This window comes from Chionomys nivalis, chromosome 7 (genome assembly GCF_950005125.1).
Source record: "Chionomys nivalis chromosome 7, mChiNiv1.1, whole genome shotgun sequence".
NCBI lineage: Eukaryota > Metazoa > Chordata > Mammalia > Rodentia > Cricetidae > Chionomys > Chionomys nivalis.
Genome location: NC_080092.1, coordinates 19,178,694 through 19,191,348, shown reverse-complemented (window position 1 = coordinate 19,191,348; position 12,655 = coordinate 19,178,694). Strand labels below are relative to the sequence as shown.

The window sequence follows — 12,655 nt, the reverse complement described above, 5'->3', positions numbered from 1 at the left end:
GCACAGGGTGAACCTTATGGATCCAGCCATGTCTAGAAATGGAAAGCTGTTCTTGTTTGCCCCAGAATGTTCTTTAGCCAACTGCTTCCTCTTCCTCTTGTTGTGGAGAGATGTAAAAGGCCGTGTGTGTGTGTGTGTGTGTGTGTGTGTGTGTGTTACTGGCAGCTTTGATTTTAAATTGCATTGCAACAGAGGAACTGTTTTATGGCTCTGTATCCCACAGAACACAACAGAGAGCCGAGTATCTGGCTGAGTGTGATGGCCCACACCTGTAAAAGTTGTAAAAAAGTGCACCAATACCATGAGCCTACAATCCCAGCTCCTGGGAGGGGCAGGCAGAAGGATCAGGAATTTTAAGTCATCTTTGGCCCAGTTGCTTGGGCTCTACCTAGCAATTTTAAGACCAGCCTAGGGCACATAAAACCCCACCTCAAAAGGAATTCAAGTGTTCCTATGAAGGAAAAACTATTTTAGAGAACGAGAAAGACAGATGTGGTGGCCCAAACCATGACACCGGGAGTCAGGAAGGCTGAGGCAAGACACTCCTGGGTTTAAGGCCAAGCTGGTGTATATAGCAAACCCCATCTCATGGCTTGGTGATTTTACACACCTACCTATAACCTAAGGATTTGGATTGCTGATGGGGCAGGAATATCAGTAATTCAAGACCAGACTGGGCTGCAAAGCCTCACCACCACCCCTCCTCCCATCCCCGTACTTCTCCCCACACACAACCCTCAAAAAAGATACGCAAGGCCTGGAGGTTTCACTTATGGCAGACTGCTCGCCTAGCAGACTAGTGTGGGCAAGGCCTTGGGTTTGATGCTCTGTCCTGGGGGTAAAAACAGGAAAGACTTGGTAAACAGTCCTGTAGTCAGCCGTACTGTACTTCCTGTGAGCTCCCTTCCTCGTTGTTCACACCCGGCCCTTCCTTCGGAATGGCCACTTGCTGAGCTCAGAAGGAGTCTTCTCTGTGGAATGGCCGGTGAGCATCTCCCCTACCTTCAAACATTCTAATAGCCCCGCACAGACCTCGCCAGGTGCTCAGCCACCGGCTGTTGTAGTTTTGAGTTACTGAGGCTGAACCTAGGCGGCTCCCGTGCTAGACAACAGCTCTACTTCAGTCCAGTTTCAGGCTTATCTTGAGCCTCTTGTTAACAATTTAGTTTAAGAAATTAAAAAAGCGATAAAGTTTGACATCAAATTCCAGTTCTTTGGTAGAGGTGGAAAAAGGGACTCAGTGGGACCCTCAGGCCACATGTTCTCTGATGGCTGCAGTTGGCCTAGGGATAGGCTCTGCTGGTCACTTCCCCAGCTCTCTCTCTTCTTGCTGCCACCAGGAGCCTACTTTCTTTCATGCAGCTGTGCATTGAGGGTCTGAGCACCTACCAAGTCCCAGGGGTCATTCTGGTTGCTTGGGCTCTGGAACCAGCGGCTGCTCCCATCTAGCCATGAGGGTAGCGTGTCTAAGACAAGTGCATGCCTGCCCTGAGTTCTATAATGCTTGTAGTACTTCCCCCTGTCTGGTACCTTGCAGACCCACTGAGTCATGAGGATCAGAAAACACAGCCTTCCTGCCTATTCTTCTAATTGAAAAGCCACCACACTCTTATTTTTCCACTTATTCTAGCTGTTGTTATGGAGGGAGAAAGGGAATTTCTCGGGGTCCCAGGAGCCCATCTCCAAGGCCGAAACTTATGAGACCGAATGAGAGAAGTTCATCTTTTCATTAGCTCAAACTACCCAAATTCAGTTCACTGGGTGCCTCTCAGTTTTGTTCCCCCAGAAAACCTTCCCAAAGTCCTTCCCAGTGAAAATGGAGACCTTCTTTCTCTTCTGGATTAATGTCTCAAGCTAATCACTCAAGCGGATCAACATCTGTGGGAGTACCGCAGGCCAAGCTCATATGGGTCGTAAAGCTTGTAGGAGATGTGGGATTTCCTGAAGTCTCGGGATACTGATGTGGGAGACCCTGCCTTCCACTGAAGGGCGTTACAGTTAAGTCAGCTCACGACTGTAGAGAGGCTTTAGGGTAACAGCTAAGACCTCAGTTCTTGCAGACTGATATGAACGTGCAGTGAAAATCAAGTATAAATAAATGGATACCACTCATCAGAAGTTATGCCAAGGGAAATCAGTGACTGGCTACAGCAGGGGAAATGAATGATTGACTCATTTTCCATCAGGATTAGAATACAGTGGTGATTTTGTTAAATGGAATGCATCAGCACGTCAGAGAAGTGTTATTCATTCATGCAGCCAGACCAGCAGTCATTTAGTAGCCAGCTCTCCTTTAATGGACGTGTACGTATCTGCGTGAGTATGTGCTATATGAATGCAGGTGTCTGCGGAAGCCAGACGGGCTACTGGATCTCCTGGAGCTGGAGTTACAGGTGTGACCTGTGGCTGTGAGCTCCCTACTGTGGGTGCTGGGAACCGAACTTGGGTCCTCTGCAGGAACAGCAATTGCTCTTAACCACTGACCCATCCATACAGGCACAACAGCCATCTGTTATCAGACTGACTTTCATGCTATCAAATGCTTATGTTCAGTAATCTTTATTTTATTTAATAGTGACACAAGGAACAAGAGTAGGGAAGCATGCCATTGAGATGCGCCCCAGAAGCTGTAAGTCTTTCCTCGGTGAAAAGGCATACGTTCTGACTTGAGGAAAGAAAACCTATCATATGCGAAATTGCTAAGATCTATAGGAAGTTATTGTCAATCTCTAATTGTGTTTATTTTATGAATCAAAACATCATTTTATATGCGTGAATAGGGGAAACTCGTAAACTCGGGTAGGTGCCGTCTATGGCTTCAGGCATCTGATGCCATATGGAGCTGTGTCTTGCAAGGGCACTGCTACACTGGTGCCCCTAACCGCTTCACGCCACCATTGGCCATATAAAATCTGGTTGCTACTGCTGTTTGCTCTGCTTGCCGTTCATTGGTAGCTTCTCTCTGAGATGTGGGCAAACGTGGTACATTCGTGCAGCACGGTGACTAGCAGGCCTGAATGCGAAGGCACAGCAGTAGAAAGCTGAGTTGGATTGAGATTCAAAGCCTAGGACAATCGCATGCAATTGACAGCCTAGTCCTGACCTGACGACCTGGCTCTGGCTGTAAGGGAGGCCAGGAAGGTGAGACACAAGGCCCATCAGCTTCCAGACCAGGAGATGGGCCTTGTTTCTGACCAGATTTCACAAAATGAGGTTTTTCTGTCCTGTGGTAGGCTTGCACCTTCAACTACAACAAAATGAAATGGTTTTTGGGTTTTTTGGGTTTTTTTTATTTTGGGGTTTTTTTTTTTTGGTTTTTTAATAATTTTCATTATTTTTATTTTTCGGTGTGTGAGTGAGTTGATGTGCATGCGTGTGATTGGAATATGATGTATTTGTGAGTGCGTGAACATGCGTGTGTGTAGTTGGCATTTGATGTGTTTGTGAGTGCGTGAACGTATGTGTGTGTGGTTGAGATGCGTGTGCACCTGTGTGTGTGCATAGCACACACCATGCTTCCGGGCACACACGCAGAAGTCAGAGGAGGACATCCGTTGTCCCATTCCATCACTCTTCACCCCGTTCCCTTGAGACGAGGTCTCTGACTGAACCTAGAGCTAGGCTCGCAGTAATTCTCCTGTCTCTACGTCCAAGAGCCCCGGGCTTACAGGGACACATGTTTCCTGGGACTTGAAGTTACTATGCTCTCTGCCTCATTTCTTCTAGTTTGTTAAATAGAAGCAGTAATAAAGTAATGATTCTCTTTCATGTGTGAGGTTAAACCTATTGGGCTGTTTGGAAATAGGAGGAGGTGATGTCCGGACTGGTTTGGTAATGTAGTCATGTAATCCCAGCACTTAGGAGGTGGAGGTAGGAGAGTCAAGCCCAGCTTCAGCTGCATAGAGGGTGCAGAGCCAACCTGGGCTGCATGAGACCATCTCCAAAAATAAAAACAAAAAGTGAAGTTCCAGAATGTAGTGTCTCCTGCTATCTAATAACAGAAGAACATCCGGGTCTTAAGGATCAATTGTTCTGATAATTTGGGGGAAGGGTAGACTGTGACACTTTTTTTTTTTCCAAGAAAGCCAACTTTAGTTTAAAAAATAAAGTATGAGGCCCTCTTCTGGCCCCTCCTGCCACCAGTAGGTTCCTCTGCATTCATTTCATAGCACAGTGCTCAGCCTGGGCCTGTAGTAACACACTGGGCCTTGAAGTCTCCATTTGGGATCTCTGCTTGTGAACTGTGAAACCATCTTTGTCTCTCTGGAATGTTTGAATAAAACAATTACTAAGGCACCGAACATGGAGGCAGGGGCTCACTGTCCCCCCGTTTCTGGTATGGTTCAGTCTCTGCCTGGCATGAGACTGTTAATGTCATTATCTTTAATCATGATAAATAGTCAAGAAAATAATGACACTAATAGCTTCTCGGTAGAGTCCCACTGCGGTGAACTGACAGCTGCCAGGCCGGTGCAGTGGTGGGGCCCGTGTCAGCCTTGCCCCTTTAGGAAATAAGTCCCAGTCAAGAAATCACCCTGTCCTCACCGGATGGGGAAAGAAACACTGTCATAGATGAGAATGGGGTCCTCTGGGGAAGCTTGAAAATGAGCCCATAGAGGGACTTGAATGGGGAGAACGGCTGAGCTTAACGCTTGCAGAGCCTATACGTGCCTTCTCTGTAAAGATGTGGCTCCTTGGCCTTGGAGTATCCTCTTTCTCCCCCTGCATCCCTTCGCTTGCAGTACTGGAGACCTGGCATATGCTAAACGCTATACCACTGAGCTACATCTCTGGCCCAAGTACCTGTCTCAAAAGTGGTTCTATTTGAGACACTAAAGGTAGGCTCTCTGGGTGACAAGGAGTAGTGGCTGTAAGCATCCCTTTGCATCCCTTCGCATAGTAGACAGAGGGACAGCATATGCTCTGGTGACACTCTCATCATCAAACCCTGCTGAGCAGCTCCTTCACAGCTTTGGGTGGGTTCCATGACTCGTGAGCTTCTGTGACCTGTGTGGAACGTGGGGAGAGTCCCCACACGGCGCTATGAGGATGCAACAAGATGTCCTATCTCGTTTAGTACCATGTGGTGACAACTGTGAGCTAGAACGGCACACTCCAAACCTAGTGTGTTTAGTGACCGGCCACTCTAAAAAGTTGGGAAGTTCAAATCACAAGTTCAAGAAGGTGATCCCCTTCCTGCTCCTGCTGAACCTTCCAGAGCACCCTGTTACCACGCCTGGTTTGGTTTCTCTCTTGCAGCTCAATCGAAGCGACAGTGATAGTTCCACTCTATCCAAGAAGCCACCTTTTGTTCGGAACTCCCTGGAGCGTCGAAGCGTCCGGATGAAGCGGGTAAGATTCACCTTGGAGCTCTGTGTGCCTGGTGCTTTTCGTTTCTGGGAAGTCTGTGGATAGCCGAGGACTGGCGTGTCGGGGAAAAGGAGAGGGCGTGGGCCAGGGTGGGCGGAATGGGTCTGCCTGTAAAGGTGCTTGCAGCACAACCCTGGTGACTGAGTTCAATCCTGGGAACCCGTGTAAGGAGAGATTGTCCTTTCACCTCTACATGTGCACCATGTGTACACATACATGCATTCTTGGGTGTACATGCACATGCACCGTGATAGCAAGACTGGTAGACAGATATTCGATCTGGAAGAATATTCTAGAACTTCTTTTTTTTTTCCAATCACCATCCTCTCCAGATATTGAGATCATTTTTAATAGAAATGATTTTTACCTTTATTAGTATGAACTTATCCCAAAATTTCCCCACCCCGTTCATTGCGTCACTTAAAAAAGGGCTGATCCACTTGGCTTCACCAATGTTTTCTGCTTGGACTGTGGACCAGGTAGAAGATGACATTGTGCTTGATTCTTCCAAGCATGAGTAGTTATTTCTATATCTTCTTTATTCAACTATTTTCTGCTTGGGGGGGTAGGTAAGAGGAGACAGTAACAGCTGGGCCTTTGAAGGGCTGTTGTGAAACGGGGTAACTGAAATACATCAGACACACGCTGTATGGCTGTGAGAGTATGTTCTGTAAGAAGGGCGTGCCTTCACATAAAGGAAGGTGGGCCTTGGGGACCAGGGGACGAGGATCTGTGGGATTTGATGGCTGAGCCCTCTGGTGGATGTGGGCATCATCTCCACCCCTGCAGCCTTCATCTGTCAAGTCCGTGCGCACAGAGCGCCTGATCCGCACCTCGCTGGACCTGGAACTAGACCTACAGGCAACGAGGACCTGGCATAGCCAGCTGACTCAGGAGATCTCAGTGCTGAAGGAGCTAAAGGAGCATTTGGAGCAAGCCAAGAACCATGGGGAGAAGGAGCTGCCACAGTGGTTGCGTGGAGACGAGCGCTTCCGCCTGCTGCTGAGGATGCTGGAGAAGAGGGTAAGTGCCACTGAATGGCGGCCTTTACACAGCCCTGTGATGCCCCCGCAGGCCCCCTGAGGGTATTCAGGGAACCAGGAAGCCCTTGACTTGGCTCTACAGGAAGCCCTTGATGTTTTGTTTGTTTTTTAAGATTTATTTATTTATTTGTTTTACTTTACATGCATTGGTGTTTTGTCTGTGTGAGGGTGCCGGATCCCTTTGAACTGTAAGTTACGGACAGCTGAGAGCTGCCGTGTGACATGTGGGTGCTAGGAATCGAACTCAGGCCCTCTGGAAGAGCAGCCCAGTGCTCCTAACCACTTAGCCATCTCTCCATCTCTATCATTGATGTTTTTGTGTGAGTGCTTATGATTCAGTGCCCCTCACCATTAATTCTTCATCGGCTGTTGCAAGAACCTCATCCAGGTGGGCCATGCACTTAACAGAAGAAAAATGACCAGGAGTTCAACACCTGCCTAGACCATATAGTGAGTTCTAGTCTAGACTAAGCTAAAGCGAAACCCTGTCTCCGAGATAAACAACCCAATCTGAGTCTTGGTCTGTAAAACTGAAACAACTGTAAAATCTCCCCTTCCAGACACCTGAGTAGTAGGTACCAAAATACACTACACTGGGCATCTCTCGTCTCATTTCCTGCAGGCACACATAGGACTGTGTTCCCTGGCCCCATATCAGGCCTCATAGGCAGATAATGTGAGCACAGCCCGTTAGCCTTCTCCATTAAGCAGATCCCACAGTCCTGTCTCCATTGGCCGGTAGGAAGCCCTACAGACCAGAGGACGCTCTCCCGTGCCCAACCCTTGTTTGCTTTGCCTAACAGGTGGATCGTGCAGAGCACAAGAACGAGTTGCAAACAGACAAGATGATGAGGGCGGCCGCCAAGGATGTGCACAGGCTTCGCGGCCAGAGCTGCAAGGAGCCACCGGAAGTGCAGTCTTTCAGGTGAGCCGACAATTACAGACGGATGGCTTCCTCTCCCCAGCCAGTCCGTCTTTGCCGCCTCTCCCTTCCCAGGCCCCGCTCCGGGCACTGTCTCTGTTGCTAATAGAGCTGTAGCCTGCGCTGGAACAGCTGTTCCGTCTCTGCCAGGTTCCCTTAGTGCTGTGACCACTGTGCTGCCATTACAGGTCCCCGCACAACTCAGCCCAATTTGTGAGATCCTGTTGTTTAATGAATGAGCCACCTGCTTCATCTTTTCCTCTTAGCCTTTCCAGTACTGGTAATTGCAGAGGCCTGGCTGGTGATAAAGCAGCTGGGGAGAGTGGGGTACTATGGATGCTCACCTAATTTCCTGGCTTTGCCTGCCTGCCTGCCTGATAGGATCACAGCCGTGTCCTTGCCTTGCTGGGCCCACACATGTCAGAGGAGGGTCACAAATGCCATCTGGCCTGGGCCTCCCAAAACAAAGGCATTTAGAGTCACTCTCCATCCATCACATTGTGAGTTCAAGGCCAACCTAGGTTTTTTGACAATGTTGATCCTTCTTTAATTTTTTTTTAACATGGGTCTATGTGGCTAAGACCTCAAAATCGTGAACTCAAGATATGTTTCTCCATCATCGTCTCGTGTTCCTGGGACCAGACGCATGTACCACCATGCTTAGAGTCCACAGATTTTTGATTGATTGATTGAGTCATTTATATAGTCATTTATTTAAATGTATTCTCTTTTGTTTTGTTTTGTTTTTCATTTTGTTTTTGTTTGTTGTTTGTTTTGTTTTTGTTTTGACTTTCTCTATAGTTTTTTTGGAGCCTGTCCTGGAACTTGCTCTGTAGACCAGACTGGCCTCAAACTCACAGAGATCCACCTGTCTCTGCTTCCCAAGTGCTGGGTTTCAGATTTCACAGTCAGAGTTCAGACATGCTAAGAGCATTTACTCGTAGCCAGGGCTGTCACTAAATATTCTACAGTATATAAACAAAGAATGGCCCAGCCCAGGGGTTGGGATGTGGCTCAGCGGCAGACTGTATGCTTGGCATATATGATGCTCTGAGTTTCAGACCCAAAGCAGAAAGTCTCCTGTCCATGTATATTCGAAGTGAGTTTGAGATATGTTTCTCCGTCACAGAGAGAAGATGGCATTTTTCACCCGGCCCCGGATGAACATCCCAGCTCTCTCCGTAGACGACGTCTAACCACCAGAAAAGTATTTCTTTGTTGCACGGACCATGCTGTGAAGGTTGACTGTGGCTAAAGTTATTTATGAGGCAGTATATGAAGGTACCCAGTCACAAGTCCCCGAGCGCTCTTGTTGGTTTGAAGACTGACAGACCTTTTAGTTCAGGTTTTCTTGTTATATTTAAACAATGACAAAGCAACCATAACAACAACAACAACAACAAAACCAAACAAAAACAAAAAACAACCAGCATTAAAAATGACAAGATTGTATAGTTTGTATATTTAGGAATGTATTTTTGGGAAAGAAAATTTAAATGAACTGAAGCAGTGTTAAGTGGCTGCTCTTCTTCAAATTGTGTAGAGTTTTCTTTTTGTACAGCAACAACTTTTAGAGATTTCCCTGCAATAAAAGGTCGTGTTTGAGGAACGGTGATCCTCAAGAAGTGCTGTAGCCGGCACAGCACAGCTAACCTGCCCTAGTTAACGTATTTTGTACAATATTACAAAGAGGAGGGTGTACAGAAACCGTCGGGGGGATTCCAAGATTGTCCACGGATCTTTGTGAGCTGTGATGTGTTTTTGAATGTGGCCGCCTGACCTGTAAGGCCAGCCCAAACTGGTGACAGGCTACACCCTACTCAGACGCCCAGTGAAGCCGCCAACAGAGTGAGGGGAGGGCTGCGGGGATCGGCATTTCGATTCGTCTCTATCAATAAAGTGGCCTTTGAAGAGCTCCTTGTCCCTTGTTTCCCAGCATCCTTCACGTGTATTCCTCTGGCTTCACTCACGTCCCAATCCCACAGAGTGTTACCTCCGGAGCGGGGAGACTCTCACTCAAGTCTTGAGATAACACGACCCCCAGGAACTCACGAGAGACCATCCTTGCTGCAATCACACGAGGTTTATTGACAGGACAGGAACCAGTGCACTGGGGCTAAAGCTCATTTCCCACGCAAGGGTAGAGAGCTTGACCCCGAGTAGCTGGGAGAAGGGTTATTTAGGGGAAGAAACCACAACCCAGTAATCCAAAGGGGGTAGAAAGGGCGTCATTGGAAAATTCCGAAAATACCAGTGATCATTGAAAAATTCCGAAAATATCAGTGATAATCACAAGGGGGTAACTCCCTGTTTCTCAAGATTATTCTCAAGATTAAAATCTAACTTCATCTTCAGATAGTTCCTGAAACAGAGTCACTGAACCGGCTAACCTAGATTTTTGGCTCTTCTCTTCCTGTTAGATTTTTTGACTCTATTTTTCCTGCTAGAGGGGTCTGGATTTATCCGGGTCTTTCAGTTCCACTCATTTCTTCACTAAATTAATATGGCTGCTCAGCTCTTTGAGAACCTAAGGTCTGGTGGTATATGCCTGTGGTCCCAGCACCTGAGGAACAGAGGCAGGAGTTCAAGACCATCTCAGCAATATGAAAAACCTGTCAAAAAAAAAAAAAAAAACTGAGAGTGGAAAGGTAGCTCAGTGGTTAAAATCAGTGGCTGCTCTTCCAGGTGACCAATGTTTGATTCCCAGCACCCACATGGTGGCTCACAATATATATAACTCCAGTACCAGGGACTTGACACCCTCTATTCATACCAAGCATGTACATGGTGCACAGACATACATGTACATATAACACCCATACACCTAAAATAAATAAATGATTAATGGGGCTGGAGAGATGGCCCAGAAGTTAAGAATGCTTGCTGCTCTTCACAGAAGACTGAAGACTGGTGAACTGTCGGGGGCCAGCCTTGACAAAAATACCTTTCTCCAGAGTAGAGGCGTGGGAATTTAGAAATATAGTAAAGAATACGAAGATGCGAACGAAAATAAAAAAATGCAGAAACATATAGGATAGTATCGGGAGGGAATTTTTATTAATTTTTATAAAGCCTGTGCTTCTGTAGCTTTGGCCTAAGGCATTGTGATAGCTATTCTTGGTTGTCAACTGGACTGTATCTGAAATGAACTATGATTCAGAAATAGAGGGCATACTTGTAATCCAGATCTTGAGGCGTGTAAACACACCTGTGATCTGGATCTTAAGGCTGGAATATGATGTGGAATTTCCCTCTGTGTGTTGTGAATACCATTAATGAATAAAGAAACTGCCTTGGCCTGTGATAGGGCAAAAGAACAGAGCTAGGTGGGGAAAACTAAAGTGAATGCTGAGAGAAAGGAGATGGGGTCAGAGAGATGTCATGTATCCCCACCAGAGACAGACGCCTGAACTTTACAGCCTTGTGGCAATACACAGATTACTAGAAATGGATTAAATTAATATGTAAGAGCCAATAAGAAACTAGAGCTAATGGGCCAAGCAGTGATTTAATTAATACAGTTTCTGTGTGATTATTTCGGGGCTAAGCGGCCAGGAACGAACTAGCGGCCTCCTGCTACAGGAATACACATGCCTTCAATCCAGACCTTGAGTCAGGAAGGCACACTTTTAGATTAAAAGAAGCCCACACCTTCTACTGGAAGTCTACATAAGGATAATGGAAGAAGGAAAAGTTTGTTGCCTGTCTGCCCTTGCCTTGTCAGCACATCCATTCCAGCTGATACATCCATCCTCGTGGGACCAAGCAGCTACTAGATTCTTGGACTTTCTACTAGATTCACAACTAGCCCTTGGTGGACTGTAGCCAGTAAGTCATTCCAATAAATTTGTGTGTGGTGTGTGTGTGTGTGTGTGTGTGTGCGCCTGTGTGTGTGGAGAGAGAGGCAGACAGAGAAAGAGAGAGAGATTGATTCATTCTGTAAGTTGGGTGACGCTACAGCACCCTGACTAATGCAGGCTCCTATAAGCCATCCTCCCTGGCCCCATCATCAGCTGGTCTACCTATGGAGCACACAGCTCCCGCCTTTCTCGCAGTGCCTCTTGGATCCCGCCAGGGGGCAGCGGAGGGCGCACTCTGAAGGGCTGGAAATAGTAAAGTACCCGGGTAGGAATTTCCGTTTCCGGCCATAACTAGCCACTTCCGCTTCCGGACACTTGGCGTGTGAGTCGCGGACTTGAGGATGGACGGGCTGGTTGCTCAGTGCTCAGCGAGGCTGCTGCAGCAGGTTAGTCCTCTGGGTGGGCCGGAGGGCTCGGACCCGGCGGAAGCGGTGCCGGGTCAACAGTGGCTTCCGTAGGCGGTGGCGACGTCCGCAGGGGCTTGCGAGGCTCACGCTTCTCTGGCGGCCGTTTTCTCTTAGCTGGGAGAGGAAAATGCCATTATTGGCTGGGTCGTGCGACTGTCACAAGGAGATGAGAGGGTGTCGCAGGGCCTAGCGTGTGGAGAGCCAGGCTCACCCTGCAGCCCGCGCACGTGTGCAGGCTGTGGCCAAGGCCAGGTGGGACCGACGTGTGCTGCGGGGAACCCGGCCAGAAACTTCCCAAGAAGCCGCCAGCCTTGGTCCGGGACCAACTTCATTTCTTTTCCGGGCCTAGCTGTGAGTGATAGGGACACCGTTTGCCTAAACCTGCCCTGCAACAGCAACTGCTCTGTGCAAATCCGCAGCTTCAAGGTACAAGTTAAAGGGGCAAGCGCTTTACTGCTGAGAGTCGTTTATAGTATACGATACTGGAGATAGGAGGGAAATATGTGGGAATTTTACTTTGACCTAGAAAAAGCAAAGACACTTGAGTGGTTTGAATATGGATGCTGTCACCTTTTGTCCCTCTGGGGATCTAACCCAGAGCCATTCCTATGATAGGCAAGCACCGTAGAGATAGGTTCCCTGGCTCTCACCGCTTTGTTTTTTGTTGTTGGTATTTTTGTGGGTTTTTTTTTTAATTTTTGTTTGTTTGGCTTTTTTGTAGTCCTAGTCGTAAAATTTAGGAGCACAGACAATTTGTAAAGCCAGAACCCTGTATTCTGACGATGTCGGGGTGCATTGTTGAGCTGAGGAAGAAATGTGTTTGAGAAAGGGTCTTGCTATGTCTGTGGTAGACTGGTCCCTCCTGCTTCAGCCTCCCAAGTGCTAGGATTATAGGTGTGTGCTGCCGTGCACACTTTCTCGGGTTATTTTCTCAGCGCTGCTGCCCCTCATTCCCAACACTCATTAGACACATGTTTACTTTATAAAGGATGATTGCTGATATTAGTAAAACCACTGGCCTCAAAGGAAAGCCCGTTCTCACCACCTGAGCCA

The 12,655-nt window shown here is 47.6% G+C and overlaps 2 protein-coding genes across 2 annotated transcripts in view; both read left to right on the top strand.

The window, feature by feature from the left end:
* Wwc1 (WW and C2 domain containing 1) overlaps nucleotides 1-8,739 on the top strand; it is a 153,875-nt gene extending 145,136 nt beyond the window's left edge. Inside the window, exons 20-23 of the mRNA XM_057775790.1 lie at nucleotides 5,260-5,352; nucleotides 6,160-6,393; nucleotides 7,217-7,338; nucleotides 8,465-8,739. Coding sequence (XP_057631773.1) covers nucleotides 5,260-5,352; nucleotides 6,160-6,393; nucleotides 7,217-7,338; nucleotides 8,465-8,531 — 516 coding nt within the window. The 3' untranslated portion in view covers nucleotides 8,532-8,739. The remainder of the gene's footprint in view (nucleotides 1-5,259; nucleotides 5,353-6,159; nucleotides 6,394-7,216; nucleotides 7,339-8,464) is intronic.
* Nucleotides 8,740-11,503: 2,764 nt separating this feature from the next.
* The window catches only part of Rars1 (arginyl-tRNA synthetase 1), a 28,435-nt gene continuing 27,283 nt past the window's right edge, over nucleotides 11,504-12,655 (top strand). The window contains exon 1 of the mRNA XM_057776799.1: nucleotides 11,504-11,581. Within this exon, the coding sequence (XP_057632782.1) occupies nucleotides 11,537-11,581 (45 nt within the window). The 5' untranslated portion in view covers nucleotides 11,504-11,536. The remainder of the gene's footprint in view (nucleotides 11,582-12,655) is intronic.